The 27,373-nt window shown below is 40.5% G+C and overlaps 2 protein-coding genes and 1 long non-coding RNA gene across 3 annotated transcripts in view; 2 read left to right on the top strand and 1 right to left on the bottom strand.

Moving 5' to 3' along the window:
- Positions 1 to 27,373, bottom strand: part of LOC116870834 — a 103,727-nt gene that overhangs the window by 27,424 nt on the left and 48,930 nt on the right. The window lies entirely within an intron of this gene.
- Positions 3,397 to 27,373, top strand: part of LOC116870832 (putative dimethylaniline monooxygenase [N-oxide-forming] 6) — a 61,377-nt gene continuing 37,400 nt past the window's right edge. The window contains exon 1 of the mRNA XM_032863004.1: positions 3,397 to 3,484. The gene's annotated coding sequence lies outside the window, so the exon portion shown is untranslated. The remainder of the gene's footprint in view (positions 3,485 to 27,373) is intronic.
- Positions 3,423 to 27,373, top strand: FMO3 (flavin containing dimethylaniline monoxygenase 3). The gene is given in 10 exon segments (XM_032863003.1): positions 3,423 to 3,484; positions 4,610 to 4,747; positions 12,066 to 12,254; positions 15,611 to 15,773; positions 16,235 to 16,377; positions 19,529 to 19,728; positions 22,693 to 23,048; positions 25,610 to 25,668; positions 25,670 to 25,683; positions 26,399 to 27,373. Coding segments are annotated over 9 exon segments (1,599 nt in total). The 5' UTR covers positions 3,423 to 3,484; positions 4,610 to 4,615; the 3' UTR covers positions 26,742 to 27,373.

Genomic DNA, 27,373 nt, shown 5'->3' with positions numbered 1-27,373 from the left:
ACCCCGGCATCGTTCAAAGGTTAACGACACTTGCAACACTGGTATTACAGCTGGCATAGTTTAACCAGGACAGTACACTAAGTTCCACACACAAATTAACCAATAAAAGCAATGTGTAGACCTTTTACTCAGTAGTATTAATTCCCAATAACGTCTCCCTTGGCTCGTGTTCTGTTTCTGTTTCCTTTACAGCGAGCTCCAAATTCTTGATTTTCCTCCCGTTGGGACTCCCTTCCTGCCTTTTGGCTTGGTAGCTTGTCTTGGCTTTGTTATATTCATCTTTTTTATTTTGAAAGAGTCTGACTTGATTCTCTTCACTACTTGACACATCAGGTAGGGCACTCTTCCTTAGTTCTGACCTCTTGGGACAGCGAGCCCCTTTAGGCCAGCTGCGAGACATGAGTCACCTTGGTTTCCTCCTCAAGGTGATTCAGATAACTCACCCTCTGTGAGATATGCTTTTCTGAGTAGACAAAGTGTCAAACATTCATCTATTTAAGCAAAAAAAGTCTACATGTGTTCTTCAGCAACACCCTGACTCATAAAGTTTCCTTTGCTCTTCTATCAATTCACACATTTTTAAAGATTTTACATATTTATCTGAGAGCCACGGAGCTAGCACAAGTGGAGGGAGGAGCAAAGTGAGAAGCAGACTCTCCGCTGAGCAGGGAGCCTGACACAGGGCTCAGTTCCAGGACCCCAAGGTCATGACCTGAGCCAAAAGCAGGTGCTTAACCGACTGAGCCCCCCAGGCGCCCCTCATTCACACGTGTTTAAATAAAAATACCCAGTGTCGGAAATCAATGATCTCTTATGAAGCTTTCTTGAAGGAAGTTTATCCAGCTGTGGGACCTGCTAGTTAAGGACTTGTTTGACTTGGATTTGTCTCTATTCTGTTGGACTTTTAAACTTTGATTTTACATCATTCTTTGTCACTGTTGCACCTCTCTGGGGCTTACGATTTCGGTGTGTGAGCGGACGATTAAGCAGATGAACTAACAGCCAATAAGCTTTTCATTAAGATCACGTCACAGGAGCCCCCAACACTCCAAACAATGTCATTTCTCCAAAGCAGGGGTGAACCGGTGGCCAAATCTGGTCCCGTTTGTTTCTGCATGACTTGCAAGCCAAGAATGGTTTTCACGGTTTCAAATGGCTTGGGGAAAAAAATCAAAAGAAGATGAATATTTCATAACATATGAGAAGTATATGAAATTCAAATTTCAGGGTCTATCAATAAGTCTCATTAGAACACATCCTCACCCATCAACTCACATACTGTCTACAAGGGTTTTCGGCCACAGCGGCAGAGTGAAACCTGAAATATCTGCTGTCTGGCCCTCGCAGAAGAAGTCTGTCAACCCCCAATTCTAGCCTCCTCCGAGAGGAAAGGAGGCACCAGGCACCAAATCTCCCTGGGCACGTGCAAGATGATGATCTCTTTACAAGCTTGTACAGGTGCCTCTTCCATGCAGTGATGGGGACTGAACAGGTCAAGGAATAGAGAAAAGACACGGAGTTGGTCCAGTCTCAGTGTTTGACTCAAATATTCCTTCAGGAAGTCTCAGTTGACAGGCCTGTTCCCTGAAGCACTCACACTCAAACTTCCGCCTGGAAACCCCAAGCTGCAGGGTCTAGAACAGCCATCAAAGGTCGTGCATGGGGAGTGTGGCCAGGAATTAAGAGTGAGCTTGGGACACACCTGATCCACCTCCAAGAAGTGCCATACTGTCTGAGCTAAACTGCTCTACCAAATGTCCTCTCTAACTGGACCCCATCCAGAGAACAGGAAGGAAACTGCATAGAAGGTTTGGAAAAGAGGGGCCAATGAAGCAGGGAGTGGCCACTGCCCCAGTCAAGCCTGGGCAGTTGAGATTCTGAAGACGAAAAAGAGCTTTGCAGAAAGTGACAGCAAGTAAAAGCGAGGCTGAGATGCCCAGGAGAGGGATCAGGGTCAGTATATGTGTCCACCACAGATGGAATATACTCCTGAAAATGTCAGAGAGGGGAAGAGTGGCTTTTTCACCTGCTAGAAGGAGAAAACAACAGTAGAGGCTAAGGTGGAATTGGGTGTGTGTGTCCTGCCTCTCCTTAGATGAACAAGGCTACAGGAATGTTCCTGAGGAAGAGCTCCTCTGGATTAGCATTAAAACGAAAAAGAGCTCTATGAAAAATGAGAGGATATAAAATCAGGTCATCTGTGATGAGTCACAGAGCTGTTCCCCTGGGGCAAATAATGCATTATATGTTAATAAAAATAATTTTAAAAAATCATGTGGTCTGAATTGAAGCCCTAGAAAATTTAGTGATCCCTGGGATTAAAAGAAAAAAATCTTACCTAACCCCACATTTACCATTTGGGAATTGCTACCTCTACATGCCTTGTGTGTGTGTGTATAAATATACATATACATATTCGTATACATACAAATATCCCATAATCCTTGTAATAACTGAGCAAGACAAATGTTGTAGTGTAGTATCCCTATTTCATTAACGAAGGAACCAAGAATTGGAGAGGTTAAATGACTTGCTCAAGGCCAAACATCTGACAGCATGGAGATCTGACGTCTTGTCTGTTCACTTAACTGTATTTACTTCACAGATGAGCACTAACATCTCCAAAAGACATAAAAAAACAGTTCCTCCAAAATGAAATATATGTCAGTTTATCCTAAGTATCACCTGCTTAATGAAGGGATTAATGGGTAGAATAATTGAGATGTCATAATTTAAGTGATATAAAAATGTGCTTGATAGGGAATGAATTTTTAGAAATTTCACTGTATTTCAGGAGTGGGAGTTAGGTGCAGCTTGATTAATCTTATCACCAACATAATTTTACCTGGTACTAATGGGTCAATTTATTAAACTTGATCTTTTCCATGATGGTACACTGTCCCCCAAAATCAAAGAAATACCAATTTGCGAAATCCAGGCCTTTGACCACAAAAGTCAAAAGAGAGAAGAGGAGGAAGGAACATAGAGAACCCATTTTTACTGCTAGTATATGTCAATTAAGCAGCTAGATTTCTATAGATTTAGGGGTGCTACTAGGAGATACCCCTCAAAAAATTAGGACTGAGTAAAACAGGGTTAACTTCAAAATAACACAGCAGAAAACCAAGTCATCTGGGAAAAACAGCCTGACTCCAGGCCAAGTACCTAGAAGTATAAGCAGTGATCATGTTTACCTTGACTAAAGGGAAAGCAGGCACTGGGTAGCCAGGAGACTGGGCAGAGCCCAGCCTATCTGGGGAGCTGGCAGTGTGGGCTCACTTATGAGAAGACCAGGAAGTGAGTTCCCCTTTAAAAGCAGTTCCTCCCCCAAAATAAAAAAATATATAAAAAACAGGTAAAAGCAGTTCCTCCCATTTTCCAATAATTTCCATGGAGTGCTGGCCCAGGGAAAACATTTTCCTTCCCAACTGCCCAAACGACTTGGACAGAACTTAAACATACAGAAGGGAAGATAAAGAAAAAGGTAGAAAAGGGGAAAAGGATGATATTATAATGGGTTGAGAGGGAAGAGGGGGGATGGGAAGGGAATCTATAGCTCATACCAAATGTGATCAGAATGAGAATGACATATAATTCAGGTAGATCTTTTTTTCCCTGAGAAGTAAGGGACAAGTTCTTGTCATCCAAGTCTATTTCACTACATATTTATGTGGTTTTGCCTAAAAAGAAAAAAAAATAGAAGTAATAGTAAGGCCTAAAGATAGTGTCAGAAACAGGAAAAGTTTAGGAAATCTAATTTTTAAAAAAGAGAATGGAGGTGGAAGTGGCAGCCAGTGGAAAGAAGTTTTTAGATAAAAGACCGGACTTTTCTTTTTAATTGAGAAGATGAAGAACATTGTAGGGAGGAATGGGGTGATTCCCGCTATACTGAAATGCAGACGTGCCCTGATCTTGTTCCACATTGAGTCTTTTGTCAAAGAGAAAGAAGAAATAAATGCGTGTGTGCACGTACACATGCACATTTTTCTTCATTCATATACACACACGTGTTTGTGGGTATTGTGTGCATGTCTGTTTTAATTGTGAACCTCTTTTTCTTGCTCATACTCACTCTCTCTGATAGAAAATCAGTGATAAAAGGCCAAAAGCAAAAAAAGATAAATACACATGCCGGACCGTCCGTCTCTTAATTTGGAGGCGTTGACCAGAAACAAAGTGCTGCTTTTTTTGGAAAAAAAAAAAATTCTCTTTAGAAATCAGAGAGAAAAAGCAAAATGTAGTTAGATTAGTAAAAAGAGTTCTGATCTATTTTTTAATATTGCATTCTCAGTGCAAAAATAAAGGTTTTTAAAGATTTATTTATTTATTTGAGAGAGAGAGGGAGAGCTCCAGTGGGGGGAGGGTCAAAGGAAGAGGGAGAGAGAGAGAGAATCTCAAACAGGCTCCCTGCTGAGCACAGAGCTCAATCCCACAACCCATGAGATCATGACCTTAACCAAAATCATGAGGGGGACACTTAACCAACTGAGCCACCCAGGTGCCCCCAAAGTTTCTAAGTAAGCCAAAGAATGATACAAAAAAAAAGAAAGAAGAAGAAGTTGTTTTCGGCAATACTGTTGCTAGTGATGTTCTTTGGGCCTTTGCACAGGCAGCCATGGGGAAGAGAGTGGCCATCATCGGAGCTGGTGTCAGTGGCTTAGCCTCCATCAGAAGCTGTCTGGAAGAGGGGCTGGAGCCCACCTGCTTTGAGAGGAGTGAAGATGTTGGGGGCCTGTGGAAATTCTCGGTGACTGGGACATCAGTGCAGCAGACCAGGAAGTGAGGTGTGATGTATGTGAGAACACATTGCAGAAGCACAGGCCTCCAAACCAGATTCCACGCGGTTGTAGCCCCTCTTAGGTTAGAATCTACGAAACACAGGAGCAGGTTGGAAAGTAAGTTGCTGGCTCACTTCAGAAGTAAATGAGATAGTGAGCTAGCTTTGTAGGTTCTGTGTATGGAATTCACTGCTGGTAAACCATTAATAATTGAGCCACTTCTGGGAATGAAGTCCAAGGGCAAATATTGGTTAAGTTTATGTAATGTAACTATATGAGTTACTCTTTTAAAAAACAGAGTTGTTCTCATTCTTTTGTTGAGGTTAACCAAAGGTCCACTTAATGATTCAGACCACAGGTTTTAAAGTTTCAGGTGCTGTTTGGCCTTACAAAAACCATATAATTAATGATACTGCCAAAGGAGGAATCAAGAAGAAGATACACTGATTTGAAGTTCTTCAATGTCCTTTAGTCTCTGTGCATTCATAATAATGACTCTGTCAGCAGACAGGCCTTCATGCAACCATTAAATCACTTCCTCTGTTGCCTGACAACCACGTCGGCAGGTGTGAGGGGCTTGCCTGTGCCCCAGCTCCCTCATTGTGTCCCACCTGAGGAACACTGCATGGCTAAGCCTACCCCATATGTCTTCTTCTTCTTCTTCTTCTGATAGACCATTCATATATGCAAATTTAGGAGGAGCAATAACCCTTTTGAGGCTACCATTTCCTCCTCACGTGCAAAATTAGTATTATATTTTATACCTCATTAAGATTGAATTTAAGGAGACAGTATCCGTGACAACTCTTTAAATATTATAAAGACATGAGAATATGGCTGTAAAGAATTCTTGGACTGTAAAGAATTCTTGAAACTGCTCAACATCCTGCATGACTTTGTAGAGCCTGACTGTGCTGCTGAAACGTGCTGACAGGGCTTCAGATTAGCTCTCTGTTGATTCTTGGGGCTATTCCTGTGAATACTTCCTGTATGCCTAACACTTTTTCCCATTGAATTAAATCTTTACAACAATCCTATAAGGCAGGTATGAGTTTTGTTAAATGACTCTGAAGCCTTAAATAGAAAAAAAGTAGTAAACGGCTGGTAAGTGACAAAGACAAGATCCTGATTCAAGCTGGTCTGTCCCTCCAGCCTGAATGTTTAACTCCTCAGTAAACTGCCAGATGCCATTCTAGTAAGTGGCCTATCGAACTAGCAGGATTTCCACAGGAATCTTGGCCAGTCCCCATATTCAGACTCACTTTGCAGAACGTTGTTGACGGTAGGCGTTGCCCATACAGCTCTTGAGAACAGCTCCATATCCTGCTGCTCAGGAAAGGCTTTGACATTTGAACCTGGCATCATAGGTTGATATGTCCTCAGCTGCAAACATATGCTTCTCTTAAAAAAAAAAAAAATAGATAGACTACCCCAAAAGGTGGAATTGAGACCCAGAGGCTGGAGCCTTGAGACACAGAAGATTATTCCTAAGCCTTGGAACCTAATAATGTTTACCCTACTAGATTTCAGAATTGGGACTGTTAACTGCTTTCTTCCTTCCATTCTCTCCCTTTGGGCACGGGAGCATCTATAACTGGCACCCAACACCTGTCTCGTTGCTGTCCTTTAGTAGAGGAGAATTTGTGTGCTAGTTCACAGGTCCACAGACAGAGAGGCATTTTGGCCCAGACAGATCATACCCGGAGTCTCATTCATACCTGATTTGGATAATTGAGGTGATACAACTTGGGACTTTTGAGCTGATGATGTATAGATGAGATTCAGGACTTGATCTGATACTGCAATGGATTGAGATTTGGGAGTGAAGAGATGAGGTAAACGTATTTTGCATGTGGAATAGATGTGAATCTTTAGGGGCCAATGGCCTGTGGTAGGCTGAACAATTGAACAATGGTCCCCCCCATAGGTACCAGGCCCTATTCCCTGGAACTCACAAATGTTCCTAATAAGGAAAACTAAGATATGATTAAGTTAAGAATCTTGAGATGGTGAACTCATTCTATATTATATGGTGTGCTAAAAATGCCATAGCATATATGCTTTTAAGAGGGAAGCAGAGGGTGACTTGACATCCAGAGATAGAAGGGCAAAGATAATGTGATCACTTCGGCAGAAAGAGAGATTTGAAGATGCTATGCTCTGACTGTTCTGACCTCCTTTTCCAAGAAGGAGGAAGAGGCCATTAGCAAGTAGCCTCTGGGCATTGAAAAGGCCAAGGAAGCTGGCATCCACCAGAAGCTGGAAGGGACAAGGAATGAATTTTCCCCTAGACTCTCTGGAATGAACACAGCCCAGTGAAACACCTTGATTTCAGCCCAGTGATACTGATTTCTGACTACTGGCCTCTGGAATTCTCAAAAAATAGATTCCTGCTGTTTTAAGCCATTAAGTTTGTGTTAACTTATTATAGTACCCAGGAAACTAATACACTGGTTACTCAGAGTTTCCTAATTACCTCTGTGAGAGGGTCCACACTGCGGGTGGTGGCGTAACTTCCCGTGTTTCTCAAACACCACTAGGAGCCTACGCTGTATGCCTAGAATTTACATTATGGGATTATATTATAAAATCCTGTTAATTTTGAATTTTCATTACCTTTGGTTTCTAAAATCAACACTTTACATTCTCTCAGCATTTTTCCCCCTTTGAGAGGTATCCAAAAATTTCTTAAGTGTGAAAAAATAGAGGTGCAGATCATTCCCCACTATGGCTGTTTCCTGTCGCACCTCCCTGTGCCCTTCTAGTTCTCATTTGCAACACTGATCTAAAGCCGGAATGATGTATTTCCCTCACCTGTTTTGATCACTGAGAAAATAACGTACTTTAGGACTAGGCCATGGGTCAAAGGGAAATGTCTTCCTTTCCCAGGAGATCCCCGAACAATACATCAATAAATTGTCTAGATTTGGGCCCAAAGTTTCATGAATAATCCTCTTTTTTCTGGGCGAACAACCCTTTGTTCACCTCCCCTGATTTTATTCCACTCTTAGGATCAATTTGTTTCTTAATGTGTAATCTCTACCAAGCTTTCTAACCTCACCAAAACCCACAAATCACAAAATTACTAGACAAAAATAAATTGTTTTTATATATTTTAGAGTTAGCAAACTGGCTCTTTTTGTACTGCAGCTAATCTATTCTATTTTATCTATGCAGTTTTTTAGATTTTAATTTAACATTTTAAAATCATGATATTTTACATAAAAATCTAGAGATCTGTCTTCTTTTGAAAAATCAGAAAATCATGCAACACTGTATTTCCCCTTACTCAAAGTAATAACTGGCCTCTTTTAAGCTAAATTTAAATTCTCTGTTTCATTATTTTCATTTTTGGCCCATTTCCTCATTTCTTGTAACCTTCTCTGCACCTATAGAATGTGTTATGTACAAACAGCAATCCCTTAAATTACATGGAACAAAAGTCACAGCCATTTACAGAATCTTTCATCTCCTTCTTCATATGGTTTTATAATCTTTTTTGTTTAAACAAGCCTTCATGTTTATATTGTTAGAATCGTGTAAATACTGGTCACTGCGGAGCCACTCAGTGGATTCTGATTACATTTTCTTCCTTGAACAACTTTTATTTGCACTGGAGTTAATAATTGCCTTGTATGCTTTGTTTAACCTTACAAATACTATCTGTAATTCATCCCCCAAGCTCTCCCTCGAATTATTGTTCTTTTCTCAATAGGTTTAAACACACTGGCTGGTCCATCTGCTTAATTCTTCTTTTAATTGTCTCTTAAAGATAGTTCTTCTGCTTGTCTTCCTTCTCTAGTAAGGGCTGCATCCCTGCTGAGGGGATAACCCTCTTTTTTGGAAGTCTTATTGTCCTATTATTTCGTTTAGTCTCTCCTTTTAGAAGATTACATTCAGACTACATCCTCCAGTAGTTCTCTGAGAAGTTATACATGTGAAAAAAAAAGACTTTAGACCTTGTATCTCTTACGATATCATTATTGGATCTGGATTCTCATTTGATTAGACCGAGGCTTAGCTTTGGGCTTTCTTTGGTCTGTTAACACCAGTCGTCATTCATCTATGTTCAATCTTCTAAGATGTTCTTGCTGGTTTTTGTTTGTTCTTACTTTTCTTTCTTTTTTTATTTCCCTTGTGGCTTCATACCTCTGATAGTTTTGCAGTCGTTTTTCTTTTTTTTTTTTTTTAATATTTTATTTATTTATTTATTTGACAGAGAGAGATCACAAGCAGGCAGACAGGCAGGCAGAGAGAGAGAGGAGAAAGCAGGCTCCCCGCCAAGCAGAGAGCCCAATTCGGGGCTCTATCCCAGGACCCTGAGATCATGACCTGAGCCGAAGGGAGAGGCTCAACCCACTAAGCCATCCAGGCGCCCCTGTAGTCGTTTTAATAAAGACTCGGGTGAAAGAAGAGTTAAATATGTCTATATAATTGGTCATGTTTAATCAGAAGCTTGGGTTACTTTTGTAACCAGAAAAGAATAAATCTACTTCCATAAACAAGCAGGGTTTCGTTCTTTGTTGACCCCTCCCTCCAAAAAAATTATATTTAAAAATGCAATTACTGACTCTATAGCCATTCCCTAATGAATTTTCTAACTGATCAACTTAGAAGGATCGGTCTATAAATACGGGCTCTGAGATGCACTGTGTAACACTGAGTAGGAACAGTAAGATGTCCATCATTATTTAAAAAAAAGAAAAAGAGCAAGTCACAAATGATGTATTTAATTATGCTGCAGCTCCGTCCTCAGCAATCAGGACTTTGGGGGCCTAAGAAAATCTACAGATCAATCAAGACTGATATCCTGAAGCAGCCAGCTGCAAAACTACCTCAAACCTGTCTCAAAGATTAGCATCATTCTTACTTTACCTCCCTTGATGTAATATTACATAATTTTCCCCAACTGTGGCTTGCTCCAGTACCTCACCTCTGCCCTTGTATTAGTTTTCTAAGTCTGCACAACAAATGACTGCAAACCGACCAACTCATAACAACACCCATTTATTACTCTCAGTTATGTAGGTCAAGAAACACACCGTAGTTCAGCTTCCTCACTTTAAGGCCTCACAAGGCCAAAACCAAGGCGTGGCTGGGCTGGGCTCTTATTACAGGCACTATAGAGAAGAACGGGCTTCCAAGTTCACACAGGGTGGTGGCTAAACTCAGTGTCTTGCTGATGTCAGGCTAAGGTCTCTGTTTCCTTGCGGGCTACAAACGGGGGAATTCTTCTCTCATCTTCTCTCATGATCTCCTTGTGAGTTCTTGATCTTTTGCAATGCTTTTTATCCATAAATACATACTAGACTACTAATGCTCAGGTCACTCTTTTGTGTCTAGCACAAATAGGATAACAGATAAATATCCAAAATTACATAGGGAGGAGCATAAAAGCATTCCAAGACAAAAGAAGTACCCCCAATTGGCACAGCTTAATCTCCAAATATCTTTTGGATCAAAAGTCAGTCTATCAGATCCTCTCAACTACTGAATTTTTCCAAGATTGTATCTGAACTTATGGAGAAAAAGGACTTATGTGACCTTGGGGTGGAGGAAAGCCCAAAGTTTCTCAAATTCAAACACAGATTCTGGGACTGTTCTCTGGCCCCTCTAGTCTCTTGGTGTCCCTGTTGTATTTGTTATCACTCACGCTTATCCTTTAGGAATCTTAAATTGAAGACGATAGTTGATGAACTTGGAGACTGTCCTATCTTAGCTTAGAGGCCAAATGACCTTGCTGATTAAACCCTACTTGCCTCCTATGAGCATACCTGATGAACCTCCCCAAGGTCCAGTTTTCCCATTAAGTTCCTGAACCAAGTAGGCCACTCTACAGCTCTCTCCTAAAATGCCACTTAGCCCCCTCCATGGCAACTCTCTGGTAGACTACCTTCTACAAGTCGCAGATAATTACTATGTCTCTATGGAGCTAATAAAACATTATACATTAATAAAAAATAAAAATTTTTTTAAAAATTTCTGCATTTCTATTGGGAGCAAGTGGGAGCTCCTTGTTTTGCTCAAGCTGAATATGTTCAAGAGAGCTAAGCTAAGATCCTGCCTCTTCCTAATCACTGCTCCTTGACTCCTCTGTGGCAACTTGCCCCTACCAAGGTTGGTCTAGGGCAAGTCTTTAAGATAAGTGAGATCTTACCAAAATCTCAAATGTGAAAACAGAAGCTCCTCTGCCCTCAGTGTTTTATATGAGGTATGTTAATCTTGACATTTCAGCCCAAAGAATAAACTTTAAGACCTAGGTGATTTACCACCACACTCTTTCCTGCCTCTATTCCCCTTTCTCTCACCCAGTCCTCCAAACTTCACCCTTCCATTTCTTTTAAATCATTGTTTTCAAACTAGAAATTATGACCTATTAGAGTGTTATGAAATAAATTAATGAATCAATCTGCATTTTTAAATGGGAAGGATAGAACATGTTAGAATGCAACTTAAATAGTTAGATATGATTTATTCATAAAACTTCTGTTGTGTGTGTGTGTGTGTGCATGTACTGTGTTGCAATATAAAATATATTACTAACTATAGATTGTGGCCAAAAACATTTGAAAAATACTATTATAAACGTACCTTACGTCCTCTCTGCCCTAGGTATGTAAGAAAATACGATGTTCTAATTCACCAGAACTACCTCATGATATGCTAAAGAAGATTTTTTTTTACTGTGGTGAGCATACCACAATAAATATTTATCATTTAACTGCTTTAAAGTGTATAGTTCTGTGGCATTAAGCTTATGCACATTGTTGTACAATCATACCATCATCCATGTTCAGAACATTTTACAGTTCTCCCAAACTAAAACTCTGCCAATTAGACAATAACTCCCCTTCTTCCTAGACCCAGGCAACCACCACTCTTTCTGTCTCTGTGAATTTGGTAACTCTGGATTTCTCATATAAGTGGAGTTACACAGTATTTATCCTTTTGTGACTGGCTCATTTCACTTAGCATAATGTCCTCAAAGTTAATCCCTATCATAACATATATTAGATTTTTTTCTTCAATTCCAGTTATATATTCCTAAAAAGGCTTAATGAAATTCAAAATTTGTTTCCCTTAGAAAAAATGTTAAGAAAGATATATTCTTCCATATTCTAAGTTTCTTTGGTTAGCATCAAATTGTTAAGTAAAGTTAATTTATTCCTCATCTTACTGAATTAACTTATGGGTAAAAAGTGAGTGGTAATTATTTGGAACTAGTACTGACCATGGTAAGTTTACCCATTTACAAACTCTCTCCCATTTGAAACGATACATTTACAGGACCATGCAGAGGAAGGCAGAGCTAGCATTTACCAGTCTGTCTTTACCAACTCTTCCAAAGAGATGATGTGTTTCCCAGACTTCCCATATCCTGATGACTTCCCCAACTTTATGCACAACAGCAAGCTCCAGGAATATATCACTGCATTTTCCAAAGAAAAGAAGCTCCTGAGATACATACAATTTAAGGTAAGATGCTATCAAAAGATTAGTTTGAGGCATAACTGTAAGGAATTCTATATTTATTAGCAGATTCTTATTTGTTCCTTTCAGTATTTCTTCCTTATTGTCAACATTTTTAATATTGTGGTCTCCCTGACCCTAGATTCAGAGAATACACTGGAAATTTATAAAATACCACATATTCAGTTCTTAGACAAAAATGTCATTAACTTAGAAATCAACAAGAAATAAATAAATGTAAAATAGCCATGAATTTATAAATTCAAAACTCTTTTTTTCTGAACAATTTATGGCTCAAAGAAGAAACTGCAATGGAAATCTTTATATTTATATCTGAATGATAAATTCTACATATCAGTACTTGTGGTAAGCTTAAAGACCAAAACTTTCATGAAGATTATAAGCTTAAATACTTGTTTAGAAAATAAGAATGTTTCAAAAACAAGATAAAGAAATTTAGGAAAATAAAAGTGGAAAAACCCAAAAGAACATAGAATGAACAAGATAATAAAAAGAAATTAATGAAATAGAAAAACATATTAAGAAGATTAGAGAGTTCATCCTTTCAAAAGGAAAAAATAGATAAAAAGCTGACAGTTTGAGGAACAAAGATGCAAATAAATAATACTAGAAATGAAAAAAATGGATAAAACTGATGTGAGTGAAATAAAAAATGTAACAGGAATACTATAAAATTGTTTGCCAAATAAGGTTTAAATTGGTTACATTTAAAATCTTTTTTTTTAAAACTTGCCAAAACTCACACAGAAAGAAGTAGAAAGTCTGAATAGTCCTTTAGTAACTTAGAGTTCTTTTGAATCAGAAACTAAAATTTTTCCCATTAAGAAGATTCCACAGGTTAATTCCAAATTTGCAACAAACAAATTATTTCAATATTTTATAGACCCCAGATACTAAAACACAAAGTATGACTTACAAACTTATTCTATGACATTATAACCTTGACATCAAAAGCAAACAAAAACAATAGGAAATAAGAAAATTCAGACATAGTTCCCTCATGAATGTCAGTGGAAAAAACTTCAAAAATGAATCCAACAAAATATTTTAAAAAATGAACCATCTTCATTGAGTTGAGTTTGGGCTAAGAATACAGAATATTTCAATATCATGAAATATAAATATGTAATTTAGTCCAAAACCCTGTCAAAGGAAGAAAACAATACATTTACTAACTTCTGAAAAGGCATTAAATAAAATTTAACATCCATTTAACATTTAATGAAAGAAATTAATGAAATAAGTTACCTAAAAGAAAAACAAAGAAAAGAAAAAAGAAAGTAAACTCTCACCAGACTAAGATCTGAAGGGAATTTTCTTGATCCATAGAAACATATTATCTTAAATCTGTACTGCTCAGTGTGGTAGCCACTAGCCAAAAACTGAGATGTGCTGTAAGCTTAAGGTACTGGATCTCAAAGTCTTCAGCAGATGAATGGATAAAGAAGATGTGGTCCATAAATACTATGGAGTATTACGCCTCCATTAGAAAGGATGAATACCAAATTTTTTTATCAACATGGATGGGACTGGAGTGAAATAAGTCAAGCAGAGAGAGTCAATTATCATATGGTCTCACTTACTTCTGGAGCACAAGGAAACATGGAAGACATTAGTAGAAGGAAAGGAAAAGTGAAGGTGGTGGGGGAATCGGAGAAGGAGACAAACCATGAGAGAATGTGGTCTCTGAGAAACTAACTGAGAGTTTTGGAGAGGAAGGGGTGGGGGGTAGGGTGAGCCTGGTGGTGGGGATTAAGGAAGGCACATATTGCATGGAGCACTGGGTGTGGTGCATAAATAATGAACCTCGGAACACTGAAAAAATTTTAAAAATTTAAAATAATAGTAATAATAATAATTAACATAAAAATGTCAGGGAAATTGGTAGTATACAAGATCAAGATATAAAAATCAATTGCATTTCTGTAAGCCAGCAGCAAAAAACCAGAAACTATAATTCAAAAAGGAACCATTTACCATAATATAAATAAATGCATAATCCCAGACTTATTCTAAATAAATGATATGTAAGATTTTATGGATTCGTAAGTGCTTATTTTATTATATTTCATAAGTAACAGGCATTATACAAATCTGTGTACTGTGTACATTTCACACTGTGTTTAATCAGTATGAAATGCTATACATAATAAAATTTATAAGAATGACTTGTACCAAACAGAGGTCCTCTTCCCAATACAATCAGAAGAGCTGAAAAAATATTTTTGATGAAAGAACATAGCAAGCAACAGGTAGCTGTTCAGCTGTGAATAAATATTTATTGATAATCCAATCCAGTGAAGCTGTGAATAAATATTTATTGATAATCCAATCCAGTGAAACTTAGTATATGGGCCAAATAGCATCAACATCTCCTGGGAGTGCATTAGAAATTCAAATTTTCATATCCTATGCCAGATCTACTAGTTCAGAACATCTGGGACTGTGGCCTAGGAATCTGTACTTTAATAAGCTTTCCTGGTAATTCTCATGCACACTAATTTGAGAACTCATTCTCTGAATAAATGATATCTTTCATTTAAGACAATAATATTAAAAAATAAAATAGCTAAAGAGATATGTTGGGAAGTAGTAACTGTTACTACAAAAATGACTGGCCTCCAGATTACTTAGTACATGTGGTACATGCCACGTGTAAACTATGATTGAATTCACAGTCCTATCTCAAAGAGGGGGGTCACTCAGTACAAAACATACTGGCTATGCCCAAGAAGATATGTGAGGATAAAAATATATATTTACCTGGGCACGTAGGTGGCTCAGTCAGTTAAGCATCTGCCTTCAGCTCAGGTCATGATCCCAAGGTCCTGGGATTTAGCCCCACGGCCAGCTCCCCACTCAGCAGGGAGCCTGCTTCTCTCTGTACCACACCCCTCTCATGTTCTCTCTCTCTCAAATAATCAAATAAAATCACGAAAAATATATCTTTACCATTTGATGTTTTGATTTTTTAATTTTGAATTCATAATATGTATTTTTTAGATTTTTTTAATGTTTCAGTTATGACTTATTTGAGAGAGAGAGCTAGAGAAGGAGAGAGAGAGAGAGCATGAGCAGGGTAAGGGGCAGAGGGAGAAGCAGACTCCTGGCTGAGCAGGGAGCCCGAGGCGGGGTTCAATCCTGCGACTCCAGGATTCTGACCTGAGCTGAAGGAACGGGCTTAACCGACTGAACCACCCAGGTTCCCCCATAATATGTATGTTACTAATGGATGATTTTTCCTAAGCCACTGTTGAGGACTTTTTCCATACTATTCCGTCAAGTTGGTGTCAAATGTACCTGCTAGCATGGAAAAGGCAATCTTTCTGTATTTCTTTCAGACCCTTGTATCTGGTATAAATAAACGTCCTGATTTCTCAGTCACTGGTCAATGGGATGTTACCACTGAAAGAGATGGTAAAAAAGAATCAACCGTCTTTGATGCTGTGTTGATTTGTTCTGGACATCATGTGTACCCCAACCTACCAAAAGAGTCCTTTCCAGGTAAGGCTGAAATTTAGTCTGCCATCTACACATCTGGCATAAGGGAATATCTTCACAGTATTTTTTTATATATTCAAAAAGTACAGATTGAATGAAAGCATGTGTCTATTATTACATGGGATATACCCAGACTGTTAAAGTTCCAGATTCTTTTTTTTTTAAAGATTTTTTATTTATTTATTTGACAGAGAGAGATCATAAGTAGACGGAGAGGCAGGCAGAGAGAGAGAGAGAGGGAAGCAGGCTCCCTGCTGAGCAGGGAGCCCGATGTGGGACTCGATCCCAGGACCCTGAGATCATGACCTGAGCCGAAGGCAGCGGCTTAACCCACTGAGCCACCCAGGCGCCCCAAAGTTCCAGATTCTTTTAACTGCATTCACCCACAAGTCCTTTACAGCAGTGTTTGTTTTTGTTTTTAAATGGAAACCAGATGATTCCTATGTTTCCCACTTTTCACTCAGGACTAAAACTTTTTAAAGGCAAATGCTTCCACAGCCGGGATTATAAGGACCCGGAAATATTCAAGGGGAAGCGAATCCTGGTGATGGGCCTGGGGAATTCAGGCTGTGATATTGCCACGGAACTCAGTCACACAGCTGAACAGGTACCGTTTCTCAGGTAGTCAGGAGCTATCGTTGAAGGAACCGAGACAGCTACCATTTGAAAGGTGCGATAAGAAACTAGGGAGCGGGTAGTGGTGTGCAGGGTTCTTGACTGGAAGACTAAGCAGTGTTTCGTACATCTCAGGTTCCCTCCATAACAGGTGAGGTTTTGGTTTGGTTTTTAGTTTTTGTTTAGATTCATTTATCTAGTTGAGAGGGAATGTGTGTGCAAGCAGGGATAGAAGCAGAGGGAGAGGTAGAGAATGTCAAGCAGAATTCCTGCTGAGCAGGGAGCCCCACATGGGGCTGGATCCCACAACCCTGAGATCATGACCTGAGCCAAAATCAAGAGGCCAGCTGACTGAGCCACCCAGGCACCCCAAGTGAGGTTTTAAATGGTTTGGTGTGACAAAGGCAGAATATCACCAAGGAGTGATGTCATTCAACAATCTTCTTCAGGACATTTGGTATCTAACATGTCAGCAATTCCTCTGACACTAGTGTGGATTTAGGGTTAAGATTATGACTCTGACACTCTTGAGTTTAATATATCAATCCCTCTGACTATCAGTTTTCTCACAAAGATAAATAAAGCAGATAAAAATCGAACCTACGTTTTGAGCTTGGTAAGAAGTCAAAGCATTTACATATGATGTCAGCAAGAGAGAGTTCTACATTCATTCATTCACGCATACGGTCGTCCCATACTTACTTGCTGAGAGCCTACTGTGTGCCACGCTGGCTTGAGTGCTGGAGAGAAAGCAGAGAATAAAACAGACATGATGCCCGCCCTGAACTCAGAGTCTAGTATAACATATGGATATTAAATAAGTAAGTGCACAAATAATGTGAAAATTGTGAAAAGTGCTAGTAAAAAACAAGGAAAAGCATGGATAAGGGCCTCAGACAAGGAAGTGGGAAGGCCCTTTCCAGCTGATGGCATTTAAGCTCAGAGCAAAAAGTTGAGAAAAGGGTTCAGTGTCAGAAGAGGACTCTAGGAAGAAGGCATTGAAGCAGGAAGAAGCTTAGAGTCTCAAGAAATGGAGACAAGACCCCTTTGTGGCAATACATCGGGTCTGGAAAAGAATGGTATAAGGAGAGGTTGTAGAGGAAACGGAGAAGAGGTGAAACAGGGCTCACAGTGGGAAGAGAAGGAGCTTGAAAAACGGCATCTACTGGTGGGAAGATTCTTTAGGACTGACTGCTCAGAAGCCCACAGATAGGAATTCTATCTCTAGAGGCTATGCCTACTGACATCACACTGGGCATCCGCGACACAGGTCCATTTTAAATGACAGTAATACCATTGGTGAAGCCAGGAGATCAGGACGGGACAAATGGCATAACAACCTATTCCTGTCTACTGTTCAAAGCACTGTCGGAGACAGTGTAGAGACACAAAGAAGTCAACTCTATGCCCCTCTCATCAAGGAACTTAAAATCTACTTGGGAAAATAATACACTGGTAGGACGTCAATGAAACATAACCTCAAGAGTTAAGCAGAAAGTCTAACAAAAGTACAAGAGCCGCCCCTGGAACAAGGGACACACAGGTGATGCTCCAGGAATGTGAGGCTGATTCCAGAACTGCAGGACTCACAGAGGGGTAGACCTGAACCAGTCCTTGAAGGATATCCATGAGTCATATGGTTGAAGAGGTGCCAAAAAATGTTCTTAAAAGGGAGAAAGGCATTCACGACAGTGTGGAGACAGGAGTGACAACAGCATATTTCACTGTCGTGGTTCATCGTGCTGGAATGGAGATGGTTAACAGCAACAGTTTGTGTAAAGCATACGGTACTCCAGTGCCCGGGTGTAAATGCACTCCTTCGATTGTGGAAAGAAAGTACACTGGGTTTTATTTTGCCCATTTTACAGAAAAGATAACTGAGGACTAGACATGTCCATTGTCTTCTTGAAAGTCACGGGGGAAATTAATGAAGTGTTAGGGGACTGAACGTCAGACCTGATTCCAAGGAACAGAGTAGCTACAGGAACTGAGAGAGGAAAGGAAGACTGGAGTCAGGGTATGTCGTATTTTTTAAGGGATTGAATGACTGGCTAAAGAATTTGAATTTCTTTATAAATGATGGTAAATCACCTCAGCTTCTTGAGCTAAGGAAAGATATCATGAGGCCATAGTTTTAAGAGACTCATCCATTAGCTGTATGTATGATAAATTAGCAGAAAGAAAGGCCAATTTCAGGGGCTCTCAGCAGTTTGATTCCCCAGGCTCTCCTTTTTGGCTTCCTTTACAGCTAAACATAATACATACATACATACATACTTTGAAATAGCATTATATACAAAAGTTCTTTTTTAAAAATGCCTGAAAATCTATACCGTTAGGGATTATCATAACAGAAGGGGAGGAAAGGAACACATTCTCCCCATCAGGCAGTGGTGGTCCTACCGCATGGTAAGCGCACTGCGTTAAATTTCAGGCAGGTACTGGCGGGTACTTCTTATCTCCATTTTACCAATAAGGGAACCGAATATTAGAGAAATTCAAGGAATTTTCCCCAAACCACATAATTAGTAAGTAGCAGAGCCAGGATTTGAGCCTATAGTACTCTGATGCCAAATTTCTTGCATTCTCTTGGGATGGGGAAAGCGATTTTAAGTCAAAACACCATTCTGGGAGGGGTCATAATTGCTTGATTGTAAATAATGATCATCACATATGCACTAGAGGAAATGCGGTGAAAATTCAGTTATTTGTCACCTCCAGCAGAGAAAATGACAGGGTGCTTGGTCCAAAGATGTGGACTGGAGTATAGCAAGTTTATTTGGGAATGCTTTTGGGATGAGTACCTCTGAGGCAAGAGAAGGAAGTTTCCCTCTACCCTAGTCCAAAGCTGTCCTTCTGAATTGTCCCAAGCTGGAGTGAGAGATTGGACTTTCATATCCCTGCATCAAACAGACCCTGAAGACAGGGAATCTGGAAAGACAACAAGATTTTGGGGAAGGCCTTCCCTTTTCAACCAAAGCAACTCTCAAAGAGGGCTAATGGCTGAGGGCGGCCTGCTGGCAACACTCCCAGTAGCTGCTGTGATAACTCCATTCCAAAAGTCAGATCTGAGGGACATACCACAGTACCCACTACAAATGGTCACTACTTAATGGTTAAATTGCTGGGTTTTTTTTTTTAAGGTCATCATCAGTTCCAGAAGTGGCTCCTGGGTGATGAGCCGGGTCTGGGATGATGGCTATCCATGGGACATGGTGTTTATCACCCGGTTTGAAACCTTTCTCAAGAACAACCTGCCGACAGCCATCTCTGACTGGTGGTACATGAAGCAGATGAATGCGAGATTCAAGCATGAGAACTACGGCTTGATGCCTTAAAACGGGTAACACAGAGTTAAATATGACATGCCTGCCAACTTTTATTTCAGTGTCAACACCTCACACTGTGTGTTGAAACTCCAAACCGATCAAAATAATATTAGTGAAATAACCACGTCTCACATTTCAGGGGATGAAGAACTTCAAAAATGCAGCATGATTTCTTGTTTCACAATCTTTGTTACCAGATTTGCACAGCTGGAAAGTTATATAATGAGTCAGGAATTAGTCCCTTAAGCAAATATAGTAATAGCTATGTTTTAAGCACTTAGTGTGACTCCGCAAGGCTCTGACATGCATCATCTTATCCTCAGAACAGCTATGAGGAGGTCTCTATTATAATCCCCATTTTAAAGATGAGAAAACTGAGGTTCAATGTACTGAATGAATTTACCAAAGTTCCATAGCCAGAAGGCAGAAGCAATATTCAAGATGAACCCGGATCTGCTGACTCCAGAGCCCCTCACCCTTAACCACCTTGTTTACTGCCTCTCACTTCATGGCAAAGTTCAGTTCAGCAAAGCAGGACTTTTCCTGCCACGCTCTCATCACCTGCCCTTAACTGAAATGTGCAAAAACACCTACATCTTCAGCTTCCTCCTCACTCGTTCCTATAATATCCCCCTAGACATATCCCTCAGACACATGAGAAATTACTTTGATGTGTGCTGAAAAATCTAAATTATAAACTGTTTACATCAAAGTTAACTTACTCAACAAATATTTAAGCATTATTATGCGTCAGGTCCTATGTTAAGCCCTGTGAATACAGCTGTGAACAAAACACAGAAAATCCTTGTCTTCGTGAACTTACCTTCTAGTAGTGGGAAACAGACAAGAGACAAGTGGCAGGAGATCACATGCTGATGTGTTCTCTGGAGAAAGACAAAACAGGCAGATGTAATGGGGGGGGGGTGCTGCTAGCATCCCCAGAGAAGGCCTTCCTGAGGAGGAGACTTTTAGGCAAATTCCTGAAGGAGCTGAAGGAATGAGCCAGGAGGTCCGGGGGAAAGTATCCCAGAGGAAACGGTTCGTTCGCTGCCTCTTCAGGGCCCTGACTGGAATGTTCAATGGCCTTCTCTCCCTGAGGAAAAGGGGATGGCGAGAGCAGCAGGAGATGAAACAAGAAGACATCAAAATGGCCAGATGGCATTGGGCCTGGTAAGCATCGTAAGGACTCTGGCTTCTACCGTGAATGCAATGGGAAGCCAGAGAAGGCACCTGAGCAAGGCAGGGACAAGATCCAAGCTAATCCGAAGAAATCACTCTGGCACAGTGGTCATCACTCAGTGGATAGGGGTAGGTCAAGGAAGGAAGTGAAAAGACTAGGTACCAGACTATTGTCAAAAACCAGATGACAGAAGTTGGTGACATGGACTAGGACTGTTAGCAGCAAATGCTCAGCAGTGGTCAGATTTGGGATATATCTTACAGGTAAACCCAAGTAGGACTTCCTGTTAGATTGGATAACAAATGTGAGAACAAGAAAGAAGTCAGAGGTACCTTCCAAACTTTTGATCTGAGCGAGGATGCCAGGATGGAGTTGACAGTTATTGGGATGTGGAAGACCACAGGGGGAGTGAAATTTAGTCTTAAATATAACAAAGTTGGAATGCCAATTAGTCATCATTATAAAAGAATGTTGAGCAGCCTAGGGATACACAAGACAGAAGGGAGAGTGAAACCGTAGTTTAAAAATGTGGATTCACCAGAGTGGAGATAGTACTTTAAGCAATGAAACCAGATGACATCTCTTAAAGAATGAATGTAGGTGAAGAAGAAGAAAGGTCTGAGGGGTGAAGTCCTGGGGTATGTCCTCATACAGAGGTCAGGAAGAGAAGGAGAATTCAGCAGGAGACACTAAGACAGAATAACAGATCAGTAGGAAAGGAATCACGAGAGAGAGGAGTGATGACCTGGAAGCAAAATGAAGACAGTGTTTCAAGAAGGAGGAAACCATCAACTGGGAAACACCGCGGGTAAGCTGCATAAAATGAGAAGTGACAGTGGATCATACGATCTGGCAGTTTGACCATCCTGGTGGCCTTAACAAGAGCCATTTCCAGGTGGCAGTGGGGCCAAAAGCCTGATGGCAGTGGGTTTAAGATAAATGGCAGGTAGTTCTCACAGCTGAATCCAGCCTTTTTCCAGCCAGGATTCCAACCCATCCCATTGTTTGACTCAGTTTTGTTCCAGGTAGACTATCACTGTGGCTCTCTCTCACAGCTCCCAAAAAAAGACCAAAGCCTTTTTCTTCAGTGTTACTCACTTTCACCCCAAAGTTCAGATTTATTGACACTCACTAGATAATGCTGGACAAAAAATAATAAAAAGTTCTCCTCTTCAGACTTCCACCAACCAAAGATTTGAATTGGCCCCCTCCTTCTTCTGGCCTGTATAAATCCCTGGCACTCCCTCCCTCATCTGACTTGTGTCTTTGTCTGGAAGGGGCTCATACCCCACCCCACCAGAGAGCTCAGGCAAGATCTTTGTATTATTTTGGTTTCCCAATGACCCTAGATGGGCGTGACAGTTACTGTCATTCCAGATGAGAAAGATGAGGCAAGAGAAACTGAGAAACTTTAACTCAAATGAGGTTCACAGTTAATAAGAATTGAAGAAAAAAAAATCCAAATGCCCAGCTAAGTACCCAGATTTAGGATCTTTCCTGATACATCTTTAACAGGGGAGAGGGTGTGGGTGCTGATTCTGGGATTTGGAGGTCTGCGGAAGAGGAGAGAAAGATCATGGGAAGTAGAGAAAGGATCAGGAAAAGACAGCTTGTCTTACTTCACAATACTGCCTTACTTCAGTTTTGTTTTTCAACCATGTTGGTGAGACTCCATGGCACAAGGGAAAAAGCTTGGGTAGTTTTCTTCTTCTTTATTAGTTGATTATTAATTATTATGGAGCAATAAAACAAAGAGGAAATATTACTGTTCTAGTAGTTGTCTCTATTTTCCATACAGAACCCTGAGGAAAGAACCTGTGTTTAATGATCAACTCCCAGCTTGCATTTTGTGCGGCACGGTGTCCATTAAGCCGAATGTGAGAGAATTCACTGAGACTTCAGCCATTTTTGAGGATGGCACGGTGTTTGAGGCCATCGATTGTGTCATTTTTGCAACAGGCTATAGTTATGACTACCCCTTCCTTGATGAGTCCATCATTAAGAGCAAAAACAATGAGGTCACCTTGTTTAAAGGCATTTTCCCTCCTAAACTGGAGAAGCCAACCATGGCAGTGATTGGTTTTGTCCAGTCCCTTGGGGCTGCCATTCCCACGGCTGACCTGCAAGCCCGCTGGGCAGTACAAGTAATAAAAGGTAAGTAGACTAAGAAGGTCATTGATGGGGAAGAGGGATGCCAATAAGAATGCCTTTGAGTCTTTGTGAAAACAATAACAACGGGAAAATCCTAGGTCCTATCGAGTTTTGAATGTATAATTCTATACTTTTGGTACTATCTTCTATAAGCTTTAAAAATATATCACATTGGATTATCATATGCAATAGTACAAGATATTATTCAAGAAGTATTTTGTGATTCATAACTCCTTAGAGCTGTAAACTCTTATTAACCTTGAGAACACTAGAGCTTCTGGTCTTAAATGTATGACAATTCTATAAAATTATTATTTCAAAACTCAATAGAATGACCTTGTTTGAAAGGTTAATAAGAGATGTTTCCAAGCCAATATCCAGCCAACTTCAGATACTCACGTCATGGAAAAAATCATGTTGCTGGAAAGTCAGTGTCGTTTCTGCTCTATCTTCTTCCCTGTCATGTGTCAGATAAGAACAAGCAGTGGGTCATTAGAAGCAGAAAGTACTAGGAGTAGCAGATCATCAGTCTCTAAGGTAGAGGAATACTGAGAGCCTGCATTAAGAAAATAGTGAAATAAGTCAAGTAGAGAGAGTCAATCATCATATGGCTTCACTTACTTGTGGAGCATAAGGAATAATATGGAGGACACTGGGAGCTGGAGAGGAGAAGGAAGTTGGGGGAAATTGGAGGGGGAGACGAACTAAGACAGACTGTGGACTCTGAGAAACAAACTGAGGGTTTTGGAGGGGAAGGGGTTGGGGGGTTGGGTGAGCCTGGTGGTGGGTATTAAGGAAGGCACGGATTGCATGGAGCACTGAGTGTAGTGCATAAACAATGAATTTTGGAACACTGAAAAAATTTTAAATTAAATTAAATTTTAAAAAAAGAAAATAATAACAACAACAGCAAACTCGATTGAGGTCAGGAAAGGAAAATGGGCAGCATTCTCCAACAGAAGTTACAAGGCTCAAACCTTAATTCATATTAAGGTTTGAATGCAGTTACGTGAAGATTCGGATCAGAAGACAAAAGTCCATGGTTGTAGAACAAAAAAAGGTGTCAAAGTTTAATGTGCAAAGTTTGTTTGGTCCTAGAGGTATAAAACTTCTGGAAAAGGGAGCTTAGCAGGTCTACTCCCTTTGAAATCATATGTAAGGCTTCCGGTCCTACCTGACTTGCTGGGATTTAAATGTTCTTTCATACAGGAAGTTGGAAACTGCCACTTTGTGTATGAGACCCGTTTCATCAGCAGGCTGTCACCAACATCATGCCAGTAGCATGTACCAGTGATCCCTTTAAATCTCCTTCACTCTTTCCTCCAAGTCAGAGATGTGTTGCACCATGCAGCAACAGGCAGGAAGGTGGTGGCATGAAACTCCACTCAGAAAAAAGTGAACTTAAGGTTCAGGCTCGGGGAGACTGACAGTAGAGGGTCAGACACCTACTCTGCTGGGATCATTGTAACTTGGGCTCTGAAGAAAGGAGACAAGGCAGAGACAAATCAATAGAGAATTGATATTCAAAACAAAGACTCAGCCTTAGAGGAAATGAGTGATAAGGCAAGTAATTCAATTTGGGGGAATCTAAATGCCAGAACAGAGGAGCCAGTTACAGGCAACCCCATGGCAGGAGCTGGTGGGCTAGTGAGCACAATCACTTCCTTCTTGATCTCTCTTTCTGCCCAGGGACAGGACAAGGTCCAGGGTTTAGAACAAGGCCATGCCTACCTACAAAGGCTGTTCAAGTGACCCAGCCTGAAAGGATTGCAGGATCGGGGAGTTAGGCAATCATTGTAGGTCCTGAGCCACCAGATCTGGGATTTCTAGTCTTCTTCAAGGTGATCCCCAAATTGCCAAAGAAACCACCCTAAATTTCAAGTACCTCTGGGCACAAAACCATGTTTTGGCATGGGTTTCAGAGAAGTCTGTAAACCTATTTCAGAATAAGCCTGCCATCCGGGCAGTCCCAACCTGGATCCAGTGTCTTGGGGCTCCCCCGAGTCCTCTGTGTCCTGTGCACAGCTCCTGTCTTCAGTCTTACCCAGAAACTGTTGGCTCTTCAGAGAGACAGTTGGGACTTGAATAGATTCTACAACTTACGTGTTGGAAATTCCTTTTTCTGACAAAGTGGGGTAATTTCCTATGAAGTTTTTTTCCTTAAATCTAAAGTAGAGATGCTGATATAACTTTGGCTATAAACTATTAGATACATTTTTAAAATACAGCTGAGAGACTAGAACATAATCCTTAAAACTGATTTTAAACATTTGCTAACTGGTTTAAGAGCAAAGATACAAAGATACAGAGCTATTTGGTTCTGGGTTTTTAATTATGTCACATTTCAGTTTTGAGAAAACTGGAAATGACTTACATGTTTCTCTCAAAATGACCACCTGTTGATTTGCTCAAGATTTTACTTTGCTAGGCAATGACCCAAAAAAATGGAAATACTAATGTGATACATAAATCCTTATTAAAAAGGAAAAATAGCAGGCTGATCTTATGCCAGACTTACTTAACTATTATCATGCCTTTCCCCTCTCTCCCCCACCTTTTTTTAGGAACTTGTACTTTGCCTTCTGTAACAGACATGATGAATGATATTGATAAAAAAAAGAGGGAAAAAGCTCAAATGGTAAGAGCACCTATTGTGAAAATGGTCTAGGGTTTCCATAGAAAAATCAGAATCCATGAATCCTTGTAACTCTCTTAGTCTTAAATGGTGCAGAGTGAGGTCTTTAAGGTGACAGCTATGAGCAAATTCATCCATTCAGCAAGTATTTATGGAGGATTCCCTTTGCCCCTGATACAGTACTCAGTCCCGTTTCATCCCTCCATGGCTCCGGCAATATATGACAGAAAGAAGACCTAGAAAGGATTAGAAATCAGAGGAGTCTGGGAGTGCACGAACGTGGACTTCTATTTTCTAGCCTATAAATCATCTAAGATACAGAGGTTGCCGCCAACCAGATGGCTCTAAGGAACAGGACTCAGCAAATGAGAACAGTCAGGAGAACAGAGCTCTAGTCCTACCTCTGTCACTAACTAGCTCAGCGGCCATGAACGAGCTTCATGAGTAAGAGATCATTTCCACTGGTGAACGGGGATGGAAAGGCCTTTCTCAGCTGCTGCATGGTATTGGGGAATGTCCAAATGAGATCGGCATGCAGCTCTCTAGGAAAAAGCTACAAAGTGCAGAATAAATAAGCGAGGTCCCCTTACCAACACAAGGGACTGACGTCGATTCCCTCTGATAAAAAGATGTGAGGCATTTTCCCTGTTCTTGTTCCTATAAGACTTGTACACAGAGCTTCAGAATCCACAGTGCTGTTTCCTCTTCCCACCTCTAGGTTTGGCACCAGCGAGACGGTACAGACGGATTATATTACATATATGGATGAACTTGCCTCCTTCATTGGGGCAAAGCCCAACATCCCATGGCTGTTCCTCACAGATCCCAAACTGGCTGTGGAGGTGTTCTTTGGTCCTTGCAGCCCATACCAGTTTAGGCTGGTGGGCCCAGGCAAGTGGCCAGGAGCCAGACATGCCATCCTGACCCAGTGGGACAGGACCCTGAAGCCCATGAAGACGAGGGCTGCTGGGACCCCTCAGAAGCCTTGCTTGCTCTGCCGTTGGGCCAGGCTCCTCATTCTCCCTGCTCTGTTCATTGCTGTTTTCTTTGCATTGATCTAATTATCATTCGTCCTGGGCTTCTGAAAGTTACTGACAACACCCAGGAAGGAACTTTTCTATTTAAAAATTAAGAGTTTCACACCTCCTACTTTCTTACTCAACAGACATTAGTCAGTAAAACTGTACTATTTCCAGGCTTTTAAATAAGCCTCTTTAAGAATAATGTGATGATCTAAAGACAGCACTAATCATTTCTCTTTAGATTCCACTAACATCTCATCATCACAATTACGCTCTTCACCTCTAATCTCAATCGTGTCCTGAAACATTTTGACATGATTTCTTTTCTCCTTCAATCAAGGTTTGAAATACATACTTTAAATCTAAACAAAGAGCAGATTCAGCGGAATAGTTATGGACATTCTCCGGCCACCCCTGCAAACCATTTTCAGGAGGATCAAGTAGAGAATTTGGCTATTAATTCTATTTTTGTTCTACACCAAATCCTCCAGGCAATGCGTCCTGCTCCCTGGCCAAAGAGCAGAGCACGGAGGCCTGGTCAATAACAAAAGTTAACAAGAGTGAACTTATCACAGCTATATTCTGAGTAAGGACACAAGCTTTCCAACATGTAGCAGCAAAATAATGTCAACAACAATGAGTAGAACACGAAATATGCCTTTTAGATGAAT

The sequence above is a fragment of the Lontra canadensis genome, unplaced genomic scaffold (assembly GCF_010015895.1).
Source record: "Lontra canadensis isolate GAN:19392208 unplaced genomic scaffold, GSC_riverotter_1.0 scaffold24, whole genome shotgun sequence".
NCBI lineage: Eukaryota > Metazoa > Chordata > Mammalia > Carnivora > Mustelidae > Lontra > Lontra canadensis.
The sequence above is the reverse complement of the archived record's forward strand: the minus strand, read 5'-3'. Positions and strand labels throughout refer to the sequence as shown.